Below are 21,400 nucleotides of genomic sequence, written 5' to 3'. Positions count from 1 at the left end.
GATGGTATATCCAGTCTCCATATATACTATATTAAAACCATACCTATGTACCAAGCAAAGAGGGTATATTTTAATTTGTAAATGCCAGTGTAACCTGTAAGAATATTTTTATGTGTCTTAAATTATTTCCTATTTGGAAGTTTTGAGTACCTTGAATAATTTATTGTATTCATATTTTTAAAGAAAAAAATCTTATGCCACCAACTTAATTGAATAAACAAGTAAAAGCCATTCCCAAAAGTAAGGTTGACTTGTTAAGATTAACATAATATAATGTGAGAATTCTGAGAAATATAATCTTTAAATATTGGCAGCTGGAGTGAACTCTTAAAACTAACTAGGTTTCATCTGTTTGACTAGAGCAATGACATAATAAGATGGTTAATCATCACTGGACTTGTCTTCAAAAAGCCAACTATTTTAAGAGGAATAAAGGGTGGACTTGTTGCAGTTGCTGTAGGATTCTAAGTCCAGGTAAGAACCATTGAGATTCTCTAATTTTAACATATATTTTATGTAAGAAATTTTCACTAATTTCATGGAAAAAGATTTTGATGGTCTTGATAAATATTACAAATTTTATGCTCTGTGTCTTCCACATGCTTACATTCTGAGTTCTCAAAACATGGTAAATATTCCTTCCGGGAGTAGAAGAGCCTCAGATTTTTTGACTGTTAAAAATAAAGTAGAGAAAATAATACCTTTATATATTTAAATATAAAGTTTCAAATCTTGGTCTTATTAATTTCTAAACAAATAAAATCAAGTCACAAAATGAAGCTCTAGTTACCTTCTTAAAATATGCTACAGGATAATTATTTTATCAACTACATTGACTGATCACATGAGACTCCTTATTTCTTTGATGTCTTCTTAACTGGATGAAGGCGGCCAAGGGTGGGAGTAGAGGGAAGAGTTAATTGGCAAACAAAAAAATAGGTGTCTCAAAGTCACACAACCACCTCAACTTCCTTGTTTCAACTCAAGTTTGATACAGGGTGAAGGGAAATATATTTTCTAGATAATTTATCTCCAATTAAATAAGCAAAAAGTGTTCTCAGCACAGTTTTGGCATGAACTAAGGCCTCGATAAGTATTAATTCCCTTCTCCAATTCAGAAAAGTGTCTGCCTTGGTAAGACAATTGTTTTATTGTGAAAGTAAGGTGGAGATGGGGATGTCTCCCCTATAAAAGGTCTAAGAAGTTAGCAAATGCTGTTTTCCTTTTCTCCTCAGTTGCATAGGTACATGGTAGAAATTGGGTCACTTTGCCTAAACCAGTTTTCTGTAACCCATTAAGTATTAAAAGCTTGACACAGATAAGTAGAGGCTGATAAGATTCTGCCCTGCACCCCACTCCTATCAGATTTGGAAGAACTGAATTATTCAGGGAAGAGATGCAATACTAAATCCAAATGCCTATGGCTCTATCTATCTTATAAACAAACGGTGTCCTCAAAATTCATTTATGTAAATCATTTGAATTTTAAGACAAAAAAATATGTTCAGAGAAAAATATGTTAAATGTCAAGATGAATTAGAAAGTGTGGCATTTAGTCAAGCCTAAATTAATATTCCAACTTTCTAGTTACTTTGTAGTTACTTATTTAACATTTTGGTGACGTGAGGAACAAAGTGTCCACCTTTTTTTTCTCCATATTTTATCTGAAGATCTAGGAGAGAGATGTGGAATAGTTGTCTGGGGAAGTAGGGGAAATACAAAGAAAAGTAATGACTTTGGGTATATTCTCCACTGGCACAGCAGGGTGAGAGATAATATCAACAGGAGGTAAGTATGAAAATATTGAAGAGGTACAATTTGGATCAGCATTACAACCAAGAGATGGAAAACGACATTCAGGATTGAAAGAAACATACAGGAGGGCAGAAAACTTTGTTCTTGGAACTGTAGTTCGATGTGTCTGCAGGTGCTATGGGTATTTTGAGAATGGTTCTAAAATCACAGGCTTGGTTTAGGTTGTGAAGACCCTCAAATAGAAACTATGAATTTTATTTTGTGTGGTTAAAGGGATCTTTGAAAGGTTCTTAGAATAAATACATAGGATAGAAAGAAAGGTGGGAGACAGGACAAACAGAAGTTAATCAATTGAAATAAACCAGGTGGTTTGGAGTGGTGGGACAATAGCCTTCAAGACTTCAAGAATATTTGTTAGTAGAGAGAAAATAAAAGCCTAAAACTAAGGGAAGAGTATCCACCTTGCAAGTCATACAAAGATATTTGCTATTACATAATTTTTTTTAAAAAAGGGATTTCCTAATATTTAAATTATGAAGAAAGAAATAGAAACAGATATTCATGGAAAAAGTGGGGTGAAATTTATCAAAGGACAGTTTATTACCTTGAGACTACCCAGCCATTGACTTTTTCCTCACCTCACTGAACCCAGAAACCCGACATATTTAGGTACAGCCATGCATAAAACACACACATACACAAAATGTAATAATTGGAGTTCACTTAGAGGTGCACATATATGGGTTTCTGTATTCAACCATATGTTTATATATACTCACATATACATAAGTGATAAAATCCTATTTATTACTTCCACATTTATGAACTATCCCTTAAATATGTATTATAATATTTACATTATTCAGAATCAATAAGCCCTTGTTGAATAAATTAGTAAATGAAATATGGAGTCGAGCCTCATTATTCACAAATTCTATGTAAGAAAATTTGTCTACTCACTAAAATTCCTTTGTGACATCAAAATCAATACTGCTGGATTTTCATGGGCATTCACATGCATGTGCAAAGTGGTGAAAAATTTGAGCTGCCATGTTCCTAACTGAGGTTGAACAAAGCGAAGCTCTGTCTTCTTGTTTCAGCTCACATATGATAAACAAATATCCTTTTCACAGTGTTTTTGTTGCCACATTTTTGGCACTTTTGTGTTTTGTGTTTCTGAGTTTAATGTTTCAAATGGGCCCCAAAGATGGTGCTGAAGTGCTGTCTGGTGCATGAGAGTAACCCAGGGAAAAGACACATATGCTGTATAAGCTTCCTCTAAGCCTGAACTACAGTGTTATTGACAACTAATTCAATGTTAATGAATCAAGAGTGTGTATTAAATAAAGTGTCTTTAAACAAAACATACATAAAACACAGTTCTCTATTGAACATTTTACAAAAATATTGTGACCAGAGGCACACAGGCACGTAACTACCCTGACATCTCTCCAAGGAACAATGGTTCAATATTTGCTGATTCAGTGCTCCCAGCAACTTTATTAAACATAACTAGTGTAACAAGTATCAACTGTACATATAACATATATTAGACATATTGTATAATTAGTGCCCTATTAAAAATCATGTATCTATGCTGTGTCTGCTTATATAGATATCTTAGATACATAAATATGTATTGTTTACACACATATGAACAAGAATGTATTTCTAAAACTCCATGAAGAACATATTATATTCTATATAAAAGAGTCAGCTGAAGTAAAAAGTTAAGTCATTTTACTAGTCTTTAAAATAGGACCTTAATGGCTTTCAAAATAACAATTTCCCTTATACATTGACTCCAAAACTCTAGTTGTTGAACTTATTCTGCACATATGGCCACATAAAACCAAAATGGCATATGATATATTAAGAACATCTTTAATATGAAATGATTAGGTACAACCTAAATGCTGATTAATATAGAACCAGTTACATATATTATGGACAACTTAATACCCTGCTACCATAAGAAAAATGAGAAAGACTTTTATTAATACAAAAGTTAAGTATATAGAAAAGATAAAAAGGTAGATAATAATGTTTAAGGTATGCTAGCACTTGTGTTGAAAAGGAAAATATTATGTACTTACTGAAAAATGCATATTATATTTCTGGATAAGGGGACAAGAGTTAGAGGAAGAATCTTTGTTTTTTTTTTTAATTTGCGTATTCAACTATATGCATTTTCTCTTGGAAAATAAATGAACAAAATCAAAATAAAGTAACATCATGATGGTGGTAAAGTCAAGCAATACCAGAGTTGCTCTGAGAAGTACTAGGAGTACACTTTGCTCTTTTTAACAAATCCAAATTCTGTCTGCTTTTTGAGCCTGATTCCAGTGGTGTCTCCTTTATTAAACTCTCTGAGGCCATTCTGATTTAATTGTTTATATTGTTTTTGTATCCATTTGGAATATCTACTCTGTGCAAGAGACTAATTGGCACATTTTAAAACTATAAGGATAAAGAAAACATATATTTGCTTTTATAAATTTTACAATATAGATGTGTAGAAAAGATAATTTAAGTTTCTATAATTTAAAATGTTCATGTAATCTGATGTGTGATTCTATATTACTTATTTGTTTCAAATTTCTCTCCACAAATTTATTTTTCTATTAAGTTATAATATCCTTAGGCTAGAATTTGTTATTGTCTTTGTCTTTCCTACTTTTGTGTCCAGCATTGATCTAGCAGAGTGGTCAAGACATAGTAGACCCTGAGTGAATGTTAGTGAATGGTTGATTGATTGATGATGGCCTTGTGACTTTTCTTATTTCTAAATTATATATTGTAAAAAATAAAATAAACTATATTTTTTCTTCCTTAATAGGTGATTGTTTCAAACGAAGCATCAACAACAACTGAAAATATTCATATGATATCTATATTTCAATCATGGACCAAAATCAACATTTGGATAAAACAGCAGAGGCACAATCTTCAGAGAATAAGAAAACAAGATACTGCAATGGATTGAAGGTAGAATAAGTTTTATGTTTTTGAGCTAAAATAAGTAAACAGGGAACTTTAATGTATAGAAAGCAAGTTGTTAAAAAGAATATTATATTTCAAATTATGATTTTCAATTGAAGCATACATTGAAATATTAACATAATGATTCATACCTTCATTTCAACCAATCTTTTAATCTGATCAAGTATTTCTTTGGTGAAATTTTTGATACTTAAAAGTTTATCAATGTAGAAAATGTAGAAATATTTTGATAGCTTCCCTTTGGTTTTGGATTGATCACGAGATACTTACGAATGTGATTAAAATAAAAAATGCACAATGAATAATATGTTAAAAATTCTTGGAATTAACATTAATTATCTAATTAATGTTATCTATAACTGTGTTATCATAGATAATGTTATCTATGATAACTTAGCATATTAATGTCTTGGGACTCACTTTGTGATACTGTCTTATTTAAAAATTCTTTTTAAAAAAAACAGCATTTAAAAAAATTCTGATAATTTTTTTAATTATCAGAATTTAGGCTCATGGAACAGAAGTCTATGACAGTCAAAAACCTGGCCCAAAGACCTGTTTGATGATTTAGAAAAGATATTTAATTTTTTCATTTGCGAGCTGATAAAAGTAATAATTCTGCCTTTTGCTTTTGACACAAACTGTATTAAATGATACAGGTGAGGTGTTAAGTGATGCTGGCATTTTTATAAACAGGAAGGAGTACTCCTAAGCACAATGCTAAATGGGAAGCCAAGACTCAGAAAAGTTAAGAAACTTACCTGAAGTCATCTACATTGTGAATTGAAAACCCTGGAACCCAAGTCAAAGCCTTTAAATCCCCATACGGAAGTCTTGAGGAAATCAAGAAATAAATAAGGGTCACCTTTTAGCAAATGTTTTACATTTTTTATTTAGTCAAATTTGTAGTCTTATACAGCTGAATAAAGACCACCAAGATTGGAGTCGATTGCAATAATGTTATAAAAGGTTCCTTTTAACTTCGTCCAGGGAACATAAAATTTGTTTTCTGAGATCACTGATAAAGTCTTCTCTGATGAAATATTTGAGTATTATTTAGGCAGAATGGCAGACATAAGGAAAAAGTACTGGTTAATGCAAGTGAATTATGTTCTATATTCTAAGGGTAACATAATGTGCTGAATTGTTTTTATTTTGAAATACTGAGTGTTACAGTGATTTCACTTACATATGAAACAGCAAAATAGCAGCAAATTGCCTAGAGTAATAACATTTCCAGAGTGATCCCTTATAGCATATCTGGAGAAGCTGGGAGTTAGGGAATTAGCATTGTATGGAAAGGACCTTAACTGCAGCCCAGTGAAGATGACCAGAGCTAGAGGAAGATACTGGGATAAGACTGACATCACTAATGCTGGTATTTCAGAAACATCGCTAAATTGGTTAATCATGTCTACAAGTGATATTTAAAATAATATTTTCACTAACTTAAATTGTTAACATTGATATGTTGTTGAGAAAGAATATTAAACTCAACAATCATTTTACAATAATTCTGTAAAGACTTGTGTGCCTGTAGTTGAAGTCTGTTGCATTTCTGGGCTTACTTTTTATTCATGAGGAATGAAAACATAATGCCACAAAATTTTTTAAATTAAAGGTATTTAAATTTTTTATGAAGTTTAGGACTTCAAAGTATTAACAAAAGTTGCTGAAAATATATTGACTTTTACTTTCATTAAATTACATTTTATCATCTGATTTCTTAATCTGTATTTGAAATATTATGAATTAGAGATATTTCAATAGATAGAAAGATAATGAAAACATAATGGTAAAACAAATGCAATTCAGGAGCATAAAAAAAGATGAGAGAAACCTTAATAATAGTAGGTAACATTTATCGAGCATTTACTATATATGCCAGACATTGGTTTAGTGTTTTACTTTTGCTAACAGATTTTTTTCTTACCACAATTCTATCAACTGGATGCTATCATCTCCCCTTTTCAGGTGAAAAAACCTAGACATAGAAGTGGCCTTCTCCTAGGCCTCAAAGTTGGTAATTGTGTACACTGAAGGTCTGAACTCAGGCAATCTGATTCCAAATCCTATGCTCTCAACTCTATCCCATATCGCTAAAATAAATGTGGATTTTTGTAATATTAGTACCCTCAAGATGTTATGGCAAGCAGGGTTTTATAAGTGCTCTCTTTAATAACTTCCCCCTACTTCTAAAAAAGTATCTTAAGATTAAATTATTGAGTGTCAAGCAACCATGGATTCTAACACTTGCTAACATGCATGCACACACCCAAATATACATGTTGTTACTTACTTACATATACAGACTCAGCAGGCGGCAATGTATAAGTGCAAATTGATAATGTATCCATGTAAATAAAAACAATACTTTCAGAAATCAAATACTTGGATTCTTTTCTACCCCTTCTCCTCAATTTTTGTACTGAACTAACTACACTACATAGAACCTGCTAGTATACGCTTCATCAGTACGCTCGTCATTTCTTCTCTTCAAATTTAAACTCAACAAGATACAGGAGAAGATTTAAACACAATCCAAAGAAAACAGGAAAACAATTCAAGGTTTAAAAATGACATAGTCATTTTAAGAAAGAATCAAAATTGACTTCTTAAATTAAATATTTTACTACAGGAATTTCATAATACAATTATAGTAATTAACAACAAAATAGACCAAGCTTAAGAAGGAATCTCAGAGTTTGAAGATTACCCATTTGAATCAACACAAGCAGACAAGATTAAAAGAAAAATATTAATGAACAAAATCTCTGAGAAATATGGAATTATGTAAAGAGACTAAACCTGTGACTCATTGGCATTCCTGCAAGAGAAGGAGAAAGAGTAAGCAACTTGGAAAACGTATTTGAGGACATAGTCCGTGAAAAATATCCCAATCTTGCTAGAGAGGTCAATATGCAAATTCAAAAAATTCAAAGAATCCCTTCAAGATACTATACAAGATGGCCATCCACAAGACACATAATCATCAGATTCTCCAAGGTAAACATGAAAGAAAAAAATCTTAAAGGCAGCTAGAGAGGAGGGGCAGGTCACTTACAAAAGGAGCCCCATCAGTCTAACAATAGATCTTTCTACAAGCTAGAAGAGATTGGGGATAGTCCCAGCTACTCGGGAGGCTGAGGCAGGAGAATGGTGTGAACCTGGGAGGCGGAGCTTGCAGTGAGCTGAGATCCGGCCACTGCACTCCAGCCTGGGCGACAGAGCAAGACTCCGTCTCAAAAAAAAAAAAAAAGAAAAGAAATTTCAGCTAAGAATTTTATATTCTGCAAACTAAGCTTCATAAGTAAAGAAAAAATATTCTTTTCAGTCGAGCAAATGCTAACAAAATTTGTTACCATTAGACCTGTCTTACAAGAGATGCTTAAGGGAGTCCTAAACATGGAAATGAAAGAGTGATACCTGTCATCACAAAAATGGACTTAACTACAGAGCCCACTGACATTATAAAGCAATTATGCAATCAAGTCAACATAATAACCAGCTAATAACACTATGACAGAATCAAATCTTCATGTATCAATATTAATCTTGAATGTAAGTGGGTTAAATGCCCACACTTAAAAGGCATAGAATAGCAAGTTGGATAAAGAAGCAAGACCCAACCATTTCGTTGTCGTCAAGAGACCCAACTCACAGGTCATGACATCCATAAGCTAGAAAATTAATAAATTGAAATAATATTTATCTCAGAGTTGTCAGGATATTTATAAGGTGCTTAGCACAGTGTTACATAGAAACTCAATAAATTGGAAAGTTCCAACATAATAGAATTATAGTTGCTGCCCTTTTTTTGAGACAGGGCCTCTGTCACTCAGGCTGAAGTGCAGTGGCATAATCTTGGCTCACCGCAAACTCCACCTCCTAGGCTCAAGTGATTCTCCCACCTCCTGAGTAGCTGGAACTACAGGCACATGCCACTTCACATAGCTTTTTTTTTTTTTTTTTTTTTTTGTATTTTTAGTAGAGATGAGGTTTTACCTTGTTGCCAGGCTGGTCTTGAACTCCTAGGCTCAAGTAATCTGCCCGCCTTGGCCTCCCAAAGTGCTGGAATTACAGGTATGAGTCATTACAGCTGGAAGTTGTTTCTTTTTAAAGTGACTACATTAATTTATTTGATCACAAGTAATATGTAAATGAAAATTGGAGTATACATTCGCTCCAACATTTGGAATTATGTGACTTCTAGATTTTTGCAATTTAAGTAGGCATAAAATGGTATTTTATTTTGGTATTTGTTTGTGTTCCTTGATTCTTATAAATATTATATCATCATGAAATCCATTGCTGAATGCAAGTGGGGCTGGTTACATTTGCCTATTTCCAAGTTTTAGTACATTTATTTTTGAAATATATTTTATCAGTTTAAGGACTTATTTGTAATATCGTTGTCTGGTCTTGGTATTAGGGTAATGTTGGCCTCAATAAATGAGATAGGAAGTATTGTTCTGCTTCTAAACTCTGAAAAAAATTATAGAGAATTGATATAAATTAATTCTTAAGTATTTGGTAGAATTCATCAGTGAAACCATGTAGGCATGTTTCTTTCTGTTTTGGAAAGTTATTAAAAGCAGTTCAATTTCTTAAACAGAAATAGTCTTTTAATATTGTCTATTTATTCTTGTACAAATTTTGGTAGATTGTGTCTTTCAATATATTGGTCTATTTTATATAGGTTATTATAGTTGTAGGCAGAGTATTGCTTATAGTATTTCTTTATTATCCTTTTCATGTATATAGGATCTGTAGTTATGTACCCTTCTTTATTTCTGTTATTAGTAATTTGTGCCTTCCCTTATTTTCTTAGGTAACCTGGCTGGGTCAATTTTATTAATCTTTCTAAAGAATTAACCTGTGGTTGTGTCAATTTTCTGTATTGATTTCCTGCTTGTAATTTAACCTAATTTTTATTCTATTTTTTCTTGTGCTTAGTTAAAATTTAATTTGCTTTTCTTTTTGATTTTCCCAAGGTGGAAACTTAGATATTGATTGTAGAGTTTTCTTATTTTCTAATATATACATTCAGTGTAATAAATCTCTAAGCCTTGATTTTGCTACCTTTCACAAATTTTGATCATTTGTATGTTTAATCTTATTTTTTTCAAAATGTTTTAAAATTTTTCTTCAGATTTCTTTTGACTCATACGTTACTTAAAAGTGTGGTAGTTAATCTCCACATATTTTGATATGTTTCCAGTTATCTTTCTGTTATATTCTAGCTTAATTTCATTGTTGTCACTACAACCTCTATTAGTTTAAATGTGTTAAGGTGTGTTTTATGGCTTAGGCTGCGATATATCTTGGTGACTGTTCCATGTAAGCTTACGAAGAATGTGTATTCTGCTGTTGTTGGATGAAATAACATGTAGATGTTTATCATGTCCAGTTAATTGATAATATTGTTAAGGTCAATCATGTTCTTCCTGTTTTTACCTGCTGTATCTTTCCATTTCTAGAGAGGTGTAGAGTCTCCAAGTACCATAGTGTATTCATTTATTTCTCCTCGTATTTCTACTAGCTTTTACTTCAGGTAGTTTACTGCTCTGTTGTTTGGTGCCTCTATGTTAAGAAGTGTTATGTCTTTTTTTTTTTNGCATCAGCCTTCTTGGCTTCGAGTTTCTTCTCTTTAGTATCTGGCTTCTCAACTTTTTCACCCGCCATCTTGCAAGATGGGAAAGAGCAGAAGTGTTATGTCTTTTTAAGAATTGACTCCTTTATCATTTTGTAATGCCCCTTTTTTACCGCTGTTAATTTCCTTGCTTTAGAGTCTGCTATGTCCAAAATTAATTTAGATTGTCTTGCTTTGTTTTGGTTATTATTGCCATGGAATGTTTTTCTCCACTTCTTTACTTTTTTAAAAAATTATACTTCAAGTTCTGGGATACATGTGCAGAACGTGCACGTTTGTTACACAGGTAAACACATGCCATGGTGGTTTGCTGCACCCATCAACCCGTCATCTACATTAGGTATTTGTCCTAATGCTACTCTTCCCCTAGCCCCCCAACCCCCAACAGGTGCTGGTGTGTAATGTTCCCCTCCCTGTGTCCATGTGTTCTCATTGTTTAACTCCCACTTATGAGTGAGAACATGTGGTGTTTGGATTTCTGCTCCTATGTTAGTTTACTGAGAATGATGGTTTCCAGCTTCATCTATGTCCCTGCAAAGGACATAAACTCATTCTTTCCTGTGGCTGTGTGTACAGAATTGGTGGGTTCTTGGTCTTGCTGACTTCAAGAATGAAGCCACGGACCCTCGCAGTGAGTGTTACAGTTCTTAAAGATGGTGCGTCTGGAGTTTGTTCCTTGAGATGTTCAGATGTGTCTGGAGTTTCTTCCTTCTGGTGGGTTCGTGGTCTCACTGACTTTAGGAGTGAAGCTGCAGACCCTCATGGTGAGTGTTACAGCTCTTAAAGGTGGTGCGTCTGGAGTTGTTCGTTCCTCCTGTCTGGAGTTGTTCGTCCCTCCCAGTGGGTTCAGGGTCTCACTAGCTTCAGGAGTGAAGCTGCAGACTTTTGCAGTGAGTGTTACAACTCATAAAGGTGGCACAGACCCAGAGAGTGCACAGCAGCAAGATTTATTGCAAAGAGTGAAAGAACAAAGTTTCTACACCATGGAACAGGACCAGAGCGGGTTGCCACTGCTGGCTCAGGCAGCCTGCTTTTATTCCCTTATGCAACTCCACCCATATCCTGCTGATTGGTCCATTTTACAGAGAGCTTATTGGCCCATTTTACAGAAAGCTGATTGGTTCATTTTGACAGGGTGCTGATTGGTGTGTTTACAAACCTTGAGCTAGACACAAAGTGCTGATTGGTGCATTTACAATCCTTTAGCTAGACACAAAAGTTCTCCAAGTCCCCACTAGATTAGCTAGACACAGAGCACTGATTGGTGCATTTACAAACCTTTAACTAGACACAGAGTGCTGATTGGTGCATTTATAATCCTTTAGCTAGACACAAAGTGCTGATTGGTGCATTTACAATCCTCTAGCTAGACACAAAAGTTCTCCAAGTCCCCACTAGATTACTGAGACACAGAGCATTGATGGGTGCATTTACAAACCTTGAGCTAGAGACAGGGTGCTGATTGGTGTGTTTACAAACCTTGAGCTAGACACATAGTGCTGATTCATGCATATACAATCCACCAGCTAGACATAAAAGTTCTCCAAGTCCCCACCTAACTCAGGAGCCCAGCTGGCTTTGCCTAGTGGATCCTGCACTGGGACTATGGGCAGAGCTGCCCGCCAGTCCCGCGCCTTTTTCCATTGCTTTGTTCTTTTTGCTTAGAGTCTGCGCCCATCCGGAACTCACACTGGCCCACGAGCACCACATGCAGCCCCAGTTCCTGCCCATGCGTCTCCCTCCATACCTCCCCACAAGCAGAGGGAGTCGGCTCAGCCAGCCCAGAGAGGGGCTCTCACAGTGCAGCGGTGGGCTGAAGGGCTCCTCGAGTGTGGCCAGAGTGGACACTGAGGCGGAGGAGGGGCTGAGAGCAAGTGAGGGCTGCTAGCACATTGTCACCTCTCAGCTGCATAGTATTCCATGGTGTATATGTGCCACATTTTACTTATCCAGTCAATTATTGATGAGCATTTGGGTTGGTTCCAAGTCTTTGCTATTGGGAATAGTACTGCAAAAAACATACATGTGCATGTGTCTTTATAGTAGAATGATTTATAATCCTATGGGTATATACCCAGTATGGGTTTACTGGGTCAAATGGTATTTCTGGTTCTAGATCCCTGAGGAATTGCCACGCTGTCTTCCACAATGCTTGAATTAATTTACACTCCCACCAACAGGGTAAAAGCATTCCTATTTCTCCACATCCTCTCTAACATCTGTTGTTCCCTGACTTTTAATGATCACCATTCTAACTGGCATGAGATGGTATCTCATTGTGGTTTTGATTTGCATTCTCTAATAACCAGTGATGGATGATGAGCTTTTTTTATAGGTTTGTTGGCCACATAAATGTCTTATTTTGAGAAGTGTCTGTTCATATCCTTCACCCACTTTTTGATAGCATTGTTTGTTTGTTTGTTTTTCTTGTACATTTGTATAAGTTCTTTGTAGATTCTGGATATTAGCTCTTTGTCAGATGGATAGATTGTAAAAATTTTCTCCCATTCTGTAGGTTACCTGTTCACTCTGATGATAGTTTCTTTTGCTGTGCAGAAGCTTTTTAGTTTAATTAGATCTCATTTGTCAATTTGGGCTTTTGTTGTCATTGCTTTTTGTGTTTTAGTCACGAAGTATTTGTCCATGCCTATATCCTGAATGGTATTGCCTAGGTTTTCTTCTAGGGTTTTTATGGTGTTAGGTCTTATGTTTAAGTCTTTAATCCATCTTGAGTTAATTTTTGAATAAGGCATAAGAAAGGGGTCCAGTTTTCGTTTTCTGCATATGGCTAGCCAGTTTTCCCAACACCATATATTAAATAGGGAATCCTTTTTCCATTGCTTTTTTTGATCAGATATGTCAAAGATCAGATGGTTGCAGATACATGGCATTATTTCTGAGGCCTCTGTTCTGTTCCATTGGTCAATATATCTGTTTTGGTAAAAGTACCATGCTGTTTTGGTTACTGGAGGCTTGTATTGTTTGAAGTCAGGAAGTGTGATGCCTCCTGCTTTGTTCTTTTTGCTTAGAATTGTCTTGGCTATACAGGCTTTTTATTGGTTCCATAAGAAATTTAAAGTAGTTTTTTCTAATTCTGTGAAGAAAGTCAGCAGTAGCTTGATGGGGATAGCATTGAATCTATAAATTACTTTGGGCAGTATGGTCATTTTCATGATATTGATTCTTCCTATCCACGAGCATGAAATGTTTTCCATTTGGTTGTGTCCTCTCTTATTTCCTTGAGCAGTGGTTTGTAGTTCTCCTTGAAGAGGTCCTTTACATCCCTTGTAAGTTGTATTCCTAGTTATTTTATTCTCTTTGTAGTAGTTGTGAATGGGAGTTCACTCATGATTTGGCTCTCTGTCTATTATTGGTGTATAGGAATGCTTGTGATTTTACATATTGATTTTGTATCCTGAGACTTTGCTGAAGTTTCTTATCAGTTTAAGAAGATTTTGGACTGATACAATGGGGTTTTCTAAATATACAATCATATCATCTGCAAACAAAGACAATTTGATTTCCTCTCTTCTTAATTGAATATTTTTTTATTTCTTTCTCTTGCCTGATTGCCCTGGCCAGAACTTCCAATACTCTGTTGANAGTTCTCCTTGAAGAGGTCCTTTACATCCCTTGTAAGTTGTATTCCTAGTTATTTTATTCTCTTTGTAGTAGTTGTGAATGGGAGTTCACTCATGATTTGGCTCTCTGTCTATTATTGGTGTATAGGAATGCTTGTGATTTTTACATATTGATTTTGTATCCTGAGACTTTGCTGAAGTTTCTTATCAGTTTAAGAAGATTTTGGACTGATACAATGGGGTTTTCTAAATATACAATCATATCATCTGCAAACAAAGACAATTTGATTTCCTCTCTTCTTAATTGAATATTTTTTTATTTCTTTCTCTTGCCTGATTGCCCTGGCCAGAACTTCCAATACTCTGTTGAATAAGAGTGGTGAGAGAAGGCATCCTTGTCTTGTGCCAGTTTTCAAAGGGAATGCTGGCCAGGTGCGGTGGCTCAAGCCTGTAATCCCAGCACTTTGGGAGGCCGAGATGGGCGGATCATGAGGTCAGGAGATTGAGACCATCCCAGCTAACATGGTGAAACCCCGTCTCTACTAAAAAATACAAAAAAACTAGCCGGGCAAGGTGGCGGGTGCCTGTAGTCCCAGCTATTTGGGAGGCTGAGTCAGGAGAATGGCATAAACCTGGGAGGCAGAGCTTGCAGTGAGCCGAGATCCGGCCACTGCACTCCAGCCTGGGTGACAGAGTGAGACTTCGTCTCAAAAACAAAAAAAAAAAAAAAAAAAAAAAAAAAACAAATCAAGGGGAATGCTTCCAGCTTTCACCCATTCAGTATGATATTGACTGTGGGTTTGTCATAAATAGCTCTTATTATTTTGAGATATGTTTCATCAATATCTAGTTTATTGAGAGATTTTATAACAGCTGCAGTGTGCAGCTCCCAAAAAGATCAATGCAGAAGGTGGGTGATTTCTGCATTTCCAACTGAGGTACCCAGCTCATCTCATTGGGACTTGTTAGACAGTGGGTGCAGCTGACAGAAGGCAAGCTGAAACAGGGTGGGTTATCACGTCACCTGGGAAGTGCAAGTGGTAGGGAAACTTCCTTCCCTAGCCAAGGAAAGCCATGAGGGACTGTGCTATGAGAAATGGTGCATTCTGGTCTGGATACTATGCTTTTCCCACAGTCTTCACCACTTGCAGACCAGAAGATTCCCTCGGGTGCCTACACCACCAGGGCCCTGGGTTGCAAGCACAAAACTGGGTGGCCATTTGTGCAGACACTGAGATAGCTGCATGATTTTCTTTTTAAACCCAAGTGGTGCCTGGGACACCAGCAATACAGAACCATTCACTCCCCTGGAAAAGGGGCTGAAGCCAGGGAGCCACTTGGTGTAGCTCAACAGATCCCACCCCCATAGAACCCAGCAAGCTGAGATCCACTGGCTTGAAATTCTCCTTGCCAGCACAGCAGTCTGAAGTCGACCTGGGATGCTCGAGCTTGGTAGGGGGAGGGGTGTCTGCCATTACTGAGGCTTGAGTAGGTACTTTTCCCTCACAGTGTAAACAAAGCCACTAGGAAGTTTGAACTGGTTTGGAGTCCACTGCTCCACAAAGCCCCTGTAGCCAGACTGCCTTTCTAGATTCCTCCTCTGTGGGCAGGGCATCTCTTAAAGAAAGGCAGCAACCCCAGTCGCGGGCTTATATATAAAATTCCCTCTATCTGGGACAGAGTACCTGGGAGAAGAGGCGGCTGTGGGTGCAGCTTCTGCTGACTTAAACTATCCTGCCTGCTGGCTCTGAAGAGAGCAGTGGATCTCCTAGCACCATTCTCAAGCTCTGCTAAGGGACAGACTGCCTCCTTAAGTGGGTCCCTGACCCCTGTGCCTCCTGACTGGGAGACACCTCACAGCAGGGGTCAACAGACACCTCATGCAGGGGAGCTCTCGCTGGCATCTGGTGGGTGCGCCTCTGGAATGAAGCTTCCAGAGGAAGGAACAGGCAGCAATCTTTGCTGTTCTGCAACCTCCGCTGGTGATACCTAGGCAAACGAGGTCTGGAGTGGACCTCCAGCAAACTCCAGCAGACCTGCAGCTGAGGGGCCTGACTGTTAGAAGGAAAACTAACAAACAGAAAGGAATACTATCAACATCAACGGAAAGGATGCCCACACAAAAACCCCATCTGAAAGTTGCCAACACCAAGACCAAAGGTAGATAAATCCACGAAGACAAGAAAATACCAGCGCAAAAAGGCTGAAAATTCCAAAAACCAGAATGCCTTGTCTCCTTCAAAAGATCATGTTTACTTTTAATCTCTATGTGTTTATATATTTAAAGTGGGTTTCATGTAGACAACATATAGTTGGTTCTTGTTATTTGATCTACTGTGTCAATTTCAGTCTTTTAATTAATACGTTTAGATCATTTGTGTTAAAAGTGATTGCTGGTATACAGTCATGTGTCATTTAACAACAGGAATGCATTATGAGAAATACATTGTTAGATAATTTTGTCATTGTACAAACATCTTAGTGTGTACATACACAAACCTAGATATTGTAGCCTACTACACACCTAAGCTTATGGTATAGGCTATTACTTTGAGGCTACCAAAACCTGTACATTATTGTGGTTTACTAAAGACTGTAAGAATTACAACACAGTGATATTGGTGTATCTAAACATATCTGAGCATAGAAAAGATAAAGTAAAATATGGTATTATAATCTTATGGGACCATCATTGTATATGCTATCCAACATTGACTTAAATGTCATTATGATGTGTGTGACTGTAGTTAGATTAATATCTACCATAGTGGTTGCCTCGGAGTTTGCAAGATACATTTACAAATAATGCAAGTCCACTTTCACATGACATCATACCGCTTCATGGGTAGTGTGAGTACCTGATAATAGTAAATTATTTCTAATACTTTCCTTCCATTTCTTGTATGATTATTGTCATTCATTTCAATTTTTTGTCAGCATACATAACCAAATACATTATAGATACTATTTTAAAAACAGTTATGTCATAAATTAAGAATAAGAAAAGTAATAATTTATATTTTATGCTCACTTATTTCTCCTCCAATACTTTCCTCGCTTTAAGTAGATCTGAGTTTCTGATTTATACTGTTTTATCTTTCTGTAAAGAACTCCTTTTAACATCTTGCAAGGGTGGTCTAAAGCAAAACAGTTCTTTCATTTTCATTTCTCAGAGGAAGTTTTATTTCTCCTTCATGTTACATGGATAAATACACAAGGTATGGGGAAGGTATTTTTTCCTCTGTATTATTTTGGTATTTTTTTCCTTTGTCTGTGATTTTCTATAGTTTTAAAATGACATGACTAGGTGTACCTTTTTGGGCATTTATACAACTGTTTATTCTATGAACTTCCAGGATCTGTGGTTTGTTTTTGCCCGATATTAATTTGGGGAAATTCTCAGTTGTTACTGTTTCAAATATTTCTTCTGTCTCTTTCTATTTCTCCTTTTAGTGATTCCATTATGTATAGGCTATACCTTTTGTAGCTGGCCCACAGTTTTTTGATACTTTGTTCTATTTTTTGTCTTTGCTATTTTTATTTGCTTTTTAATTTTGCAGATTTTAATTCATATATCCTGAATCTCAGATATCCTTTTATCAGTCATGTGCAGTATACTGATGTTTACCAAAGGCATTCTTCATTTCTGCTACAGTGTTTTGACATTATAATATTGTTTTTCAATGAAATTTTTATCTTTCTGCTTTCATTGTTCTGTTCTTGCCTGCTTCTTTATTTTACCACTAGAATGCTTATCATATTCATTACAGTCGTTTTAAATTCTCAGTCCAATAAATCCAACATCCTTTCTATACCTGAGTTTGTTTCTTATTCTTGCTCTGTCTCTTCAAAATTATATATTTTTTCTTTTAGATGACTTGTAATATATTCTGGTTATCCAGACATAATGCACTGAGTTTTGTAAAACATGCTATACATAGGCCTTTAATAATTGTTGCTAAGGTGTGGGAGAGAAGAGGCTTTTTTTTTTTTTTTTTTTTTTTTGCCTCTGGACTGTAACCTTCACAAGTGTTTTGTAGTATTTTTTTTCCTTCTTAGTCAGAATGGGTTTGGTAGCGAGAGATGGATTTTTGTATTTTCCATCTGTCACATGGAAGACTAGAATTGGCTGGAGTTGGGTATTTCCTTTCCCTTGGGTCAGTTAGGCTCTAATATATACCATCTTATGAGGCTCTGATAAACTAGTTCTGCCTGAGGGCAAGCACTACGAGTCCTATTAAAAACAGAGGGCTCTGGTCTATTTCAAAATGCATCTTGTCCCCGAATGCTACTGAAAGAACAAGACAATTTTTCTCCAACATTTACTCTAAGAACCTGGTACAGCTCCTGGAGGGAAAACTCAAAATGTGGAGGTCACTGACTGGGTTCCCTTGGAGTGTTTAGTGCTGACTTAACCATACTGAATGAGACTCTAGCAGTTTATCAAGTATAGTGAAAGTATTTCTACCTTCACACTAGTTCCTGTGTGGTTTCTGTTCGTGAGTCTCTACTGCTGTAAGCTGTGACTCTTTGTAATCACCGATTTGCCTCTCCAATCTTGAAGGCAGTCGTTTGCCATTGGTCCTCACCTCTTTTACAGATCCAGGAAGAGTTGTTGCATTTTAAATTGGTTCAGTGTTTTTTTTTGTTGTTACTATAAAACGGCAACCTCCAGCTTCTTGAAGTTTTCCAGAGCTAGAAACCAGAAATACGAGCATATATTTTTTATTGCATTTTCTTATCTCTTGTCTTACAGTTATACATTTTACTTAAGATTTCATTGTGATTTCTTGATTAATACACAAGTTGTTTAAAAATAACATTTTCTTCAAATATTTGGAGATCTTTCTTAATAAATTTTTTGCCACTAATATTTGTCATAATTGCATTGTGGAAGCTATGACAACTAATTTTTGAAATTAGTGGAGACTTCTCTACGTCCTAGTACATCATCAATGTTTGTAAGTCTCCCTGCTGTACTTAATAAAAATGCATATTCTTTGAATTGTTGGATGTATAATTTTATATGTGCCTGAGAAGTCAGTCTTGTTAATTGTGTTATTCAGATCTTGTATGTCCTTGCTAATTGAAAGAAAGATAATGATTTAGTAATATCTCTTATAAAAGCACAGAGGTGAATTTTGAAGAAAATGCAAACTAAAATTACTTATCTGTAAACTAGCAATTTTTTCCACTTATGTTTATTGTATCTGTTGATATAGTTAGACTTGTTTTTACTATCTTAGATTATTATGCTGATTTTCCCCTTTATTATACTCCCTTAAAATTCTTTCTTATACTTTTTGAATTTATATGCCTATCTCTCTCATAACAAGACAAACACTCTAGCATGATTCTATGGTCTGAATGTTTGTTTCCCGCTAAATTTGTATGTTGAGTCATAATCATCAAGGTGATTCTATTAGAACGGGGGGACTTTGAAAAGTCATTAGCTCATGAAAGTAGAGTCCTCTTGAACAAAATTAATGTCCTTATAAAAGAGACCCAATAGAGCTTCCTTGCCCCTTCTAACATGTGAGGTTGCAGTGAGATGATGGTTCTTACCAAATACCAAATCTGTTGATGTCTTGATCTCAGATTTCCCAGGCTCAAGAGTTGCAAAAAGTAAATTTCTATTGTTTATAAAGTACACAGTTTTCTTATGTGCTGTATTTTGCTATACTTTCTTATAGCACTCCAAACAGACTGAGACATATGTTCACATACTCTTTGATATGCCTCCTTACCGTCTATACAGTATGATGCTATCTGGATTTTCAATCTAAAATTTTAAATTTTAGATACTTATGACTATTTTACCTCCTTTCCTGTTTTTAGTTTTATCTTTTTAAGACATTGAGAAAATGTATCAAGTATTTTATTCACTTTGCTTTACAAATCTCATGCAACATCTTCAGAATTTGATTCTTCTTTCATTTAAGCAATTCTTCCAAAATTGTTTCCAGTGTGAGTGTTTGGTTACAGTATTTTTGAGGTCTTATATGCTTGAGCATATATATCTTTATAGTTGAGTGACTGTTTAGCTTAATATAAAATTATGGGTTCAATGCTCTTTTACTTCAATACTTAAAAAATATGTTTCTTTGTCTTTTGTATACCCACTTTTGCTGTTAAAAGGGATATACTTTCTTTCCTGAAAGACTTCAAATTTTTTTCTTGTCTTTGATGTTCATAAATTTTAATGTACTTCTTCCAAATATGTCTGTGTTCTTACTTATCTCTTGTGTTGAGCATTCAATGGGCACTCTCAGCCTGCATTTTTTTGTTTGTTTTTGATCTTAGTAAATTATTGGAAAATTTTCATTTATTATTTCTTTAAATATTTCTCCTCTTCAACTTATTTTTTTTCTAATTTTAAGGCATTAATAATTAAATCATTCTCAATTTTAGTTAAAACTATGTATATCTTAACCTTTTACCTATATATGTTTTCAATATTTTAAATGAAATAACCAATTTTATTTTCCAATTCCTTTCTTGTTTTAAACCCATATATTATTTGAAACTATTATACATCTTGCACTCCATATTTTCTACTTCTTTTTTGTTATCTTATTTTGCTTTTATGCTATTTGGCTAATTTTTTTTCTTATATATTTTGTGTATTTGTAATGCTTACTTTAAACTCCTGGTAAGTGTTTTCTAAAACAATTACTTCTTATGGTGTCTTCAAACCAGTTTGCTTTTTTCTTTCTCTTTTGAAGTGTTTTCTCAAAAACATCACTATTTGGCCCTGAAGTCACACTTACCTAGCTATGATGGTTTCTTTTTTATAGTAATTGCACAGGGGAAGAGCTAAAGGATAGAACTCTGTCATTGTGAACCCCCAAAGGTCAGAAAAAGGGGAGAGAGATGAGCCCGAAGGCGAAGACCAGTAACCAATAAACCACATGTCACTCTGCACTTTGACAAACATTTCTTTACCCATGGCTCCCTTAGACCCCTGAATGCGAAATTGCTTTGAGGAGATTGCTAACCAGTACTGCAGAAATACTGAGGGGATTACCTGTAGAAAGGAATGCTCCAGGCTAGTTAGTCTTTCGTCCTTTGCTCAGCTGCTCTGTTGAGCAGGACTTCAGAGCTACTCTGATTTTACTCTGGAGGACAACTGCAACCAACATCTGAACAGTCGTACTCAATCCCTGCATTGAAGTAGAAAGCACTGATTACTAGAGGCTGATCTGAATCATGCAACTGTATTGAAGGCAACAAAAAAATAATAAAATAGCCATGTATTTTAATAGGGAAAGTATATAGTAATTGAAAAGAAAAACCAAAATCAATACAAGAAGTCTTGTGACTGAGAGACAAAGGTAAATTTGAAGATAGGTTTGTGATTTCATAACAGAGACCTTTGAATGCTAGGAGCTACACCCTCCCTTTGTAA

The 21,400-nt window shown here is 35.3% G+C and overlaps 1 protein-coding gene across 1 annotated transcript in view; it reads left to right on the top strand.

The window, feature by feature from the left end:
* Positions 1-418: 418 nt before the first annotated feature.
* Positions 419-21,400, top strand: part of SLCO1B1 (solute carrier organic anion transporter family member 1B1) — a 109,443-nt gene continuing 88,461 nt past the window's right edge. The window contains exons 1-2 of the mRNA XM_017888600.1: positions 419-474; positions 4,595-4,743. Of these exons, the coding sequence (XP_017744089.1) occupies positions 4,660-4,743 (84 nt within the window). The 5' untranslated portion in view covers positions 419-474; positions 4,595-4,659. The remainder of the gene's footprint in view (positions 475-4,594; positions 4,744-21,400) is intronic.

The sequence above is a fragment of the Rhinopithecus bieti genome, unplaced genomic scaffold (genome assembly GCF_001698545.2).
Source record: "Rhinopithecus bieti isolate Rb0 unplaced genomic scaffold, ASM169854v2 scaffold_15769, whole genome shotgun sequence".
In the NCBI taxonomy this organism is placed as follows: domain Eukaryota; kingdom Metazoa; phylum Chordata; class Mammalia; order Primates; family Cercopithecidae; genus Rhinopithecus; species Rhinopithecus bieti.
The sequence above is the reverse complement of the archived record's forward strand: the minus strand, read 5'-3'. Positions and strand labels throughout refer to the sequence as shown.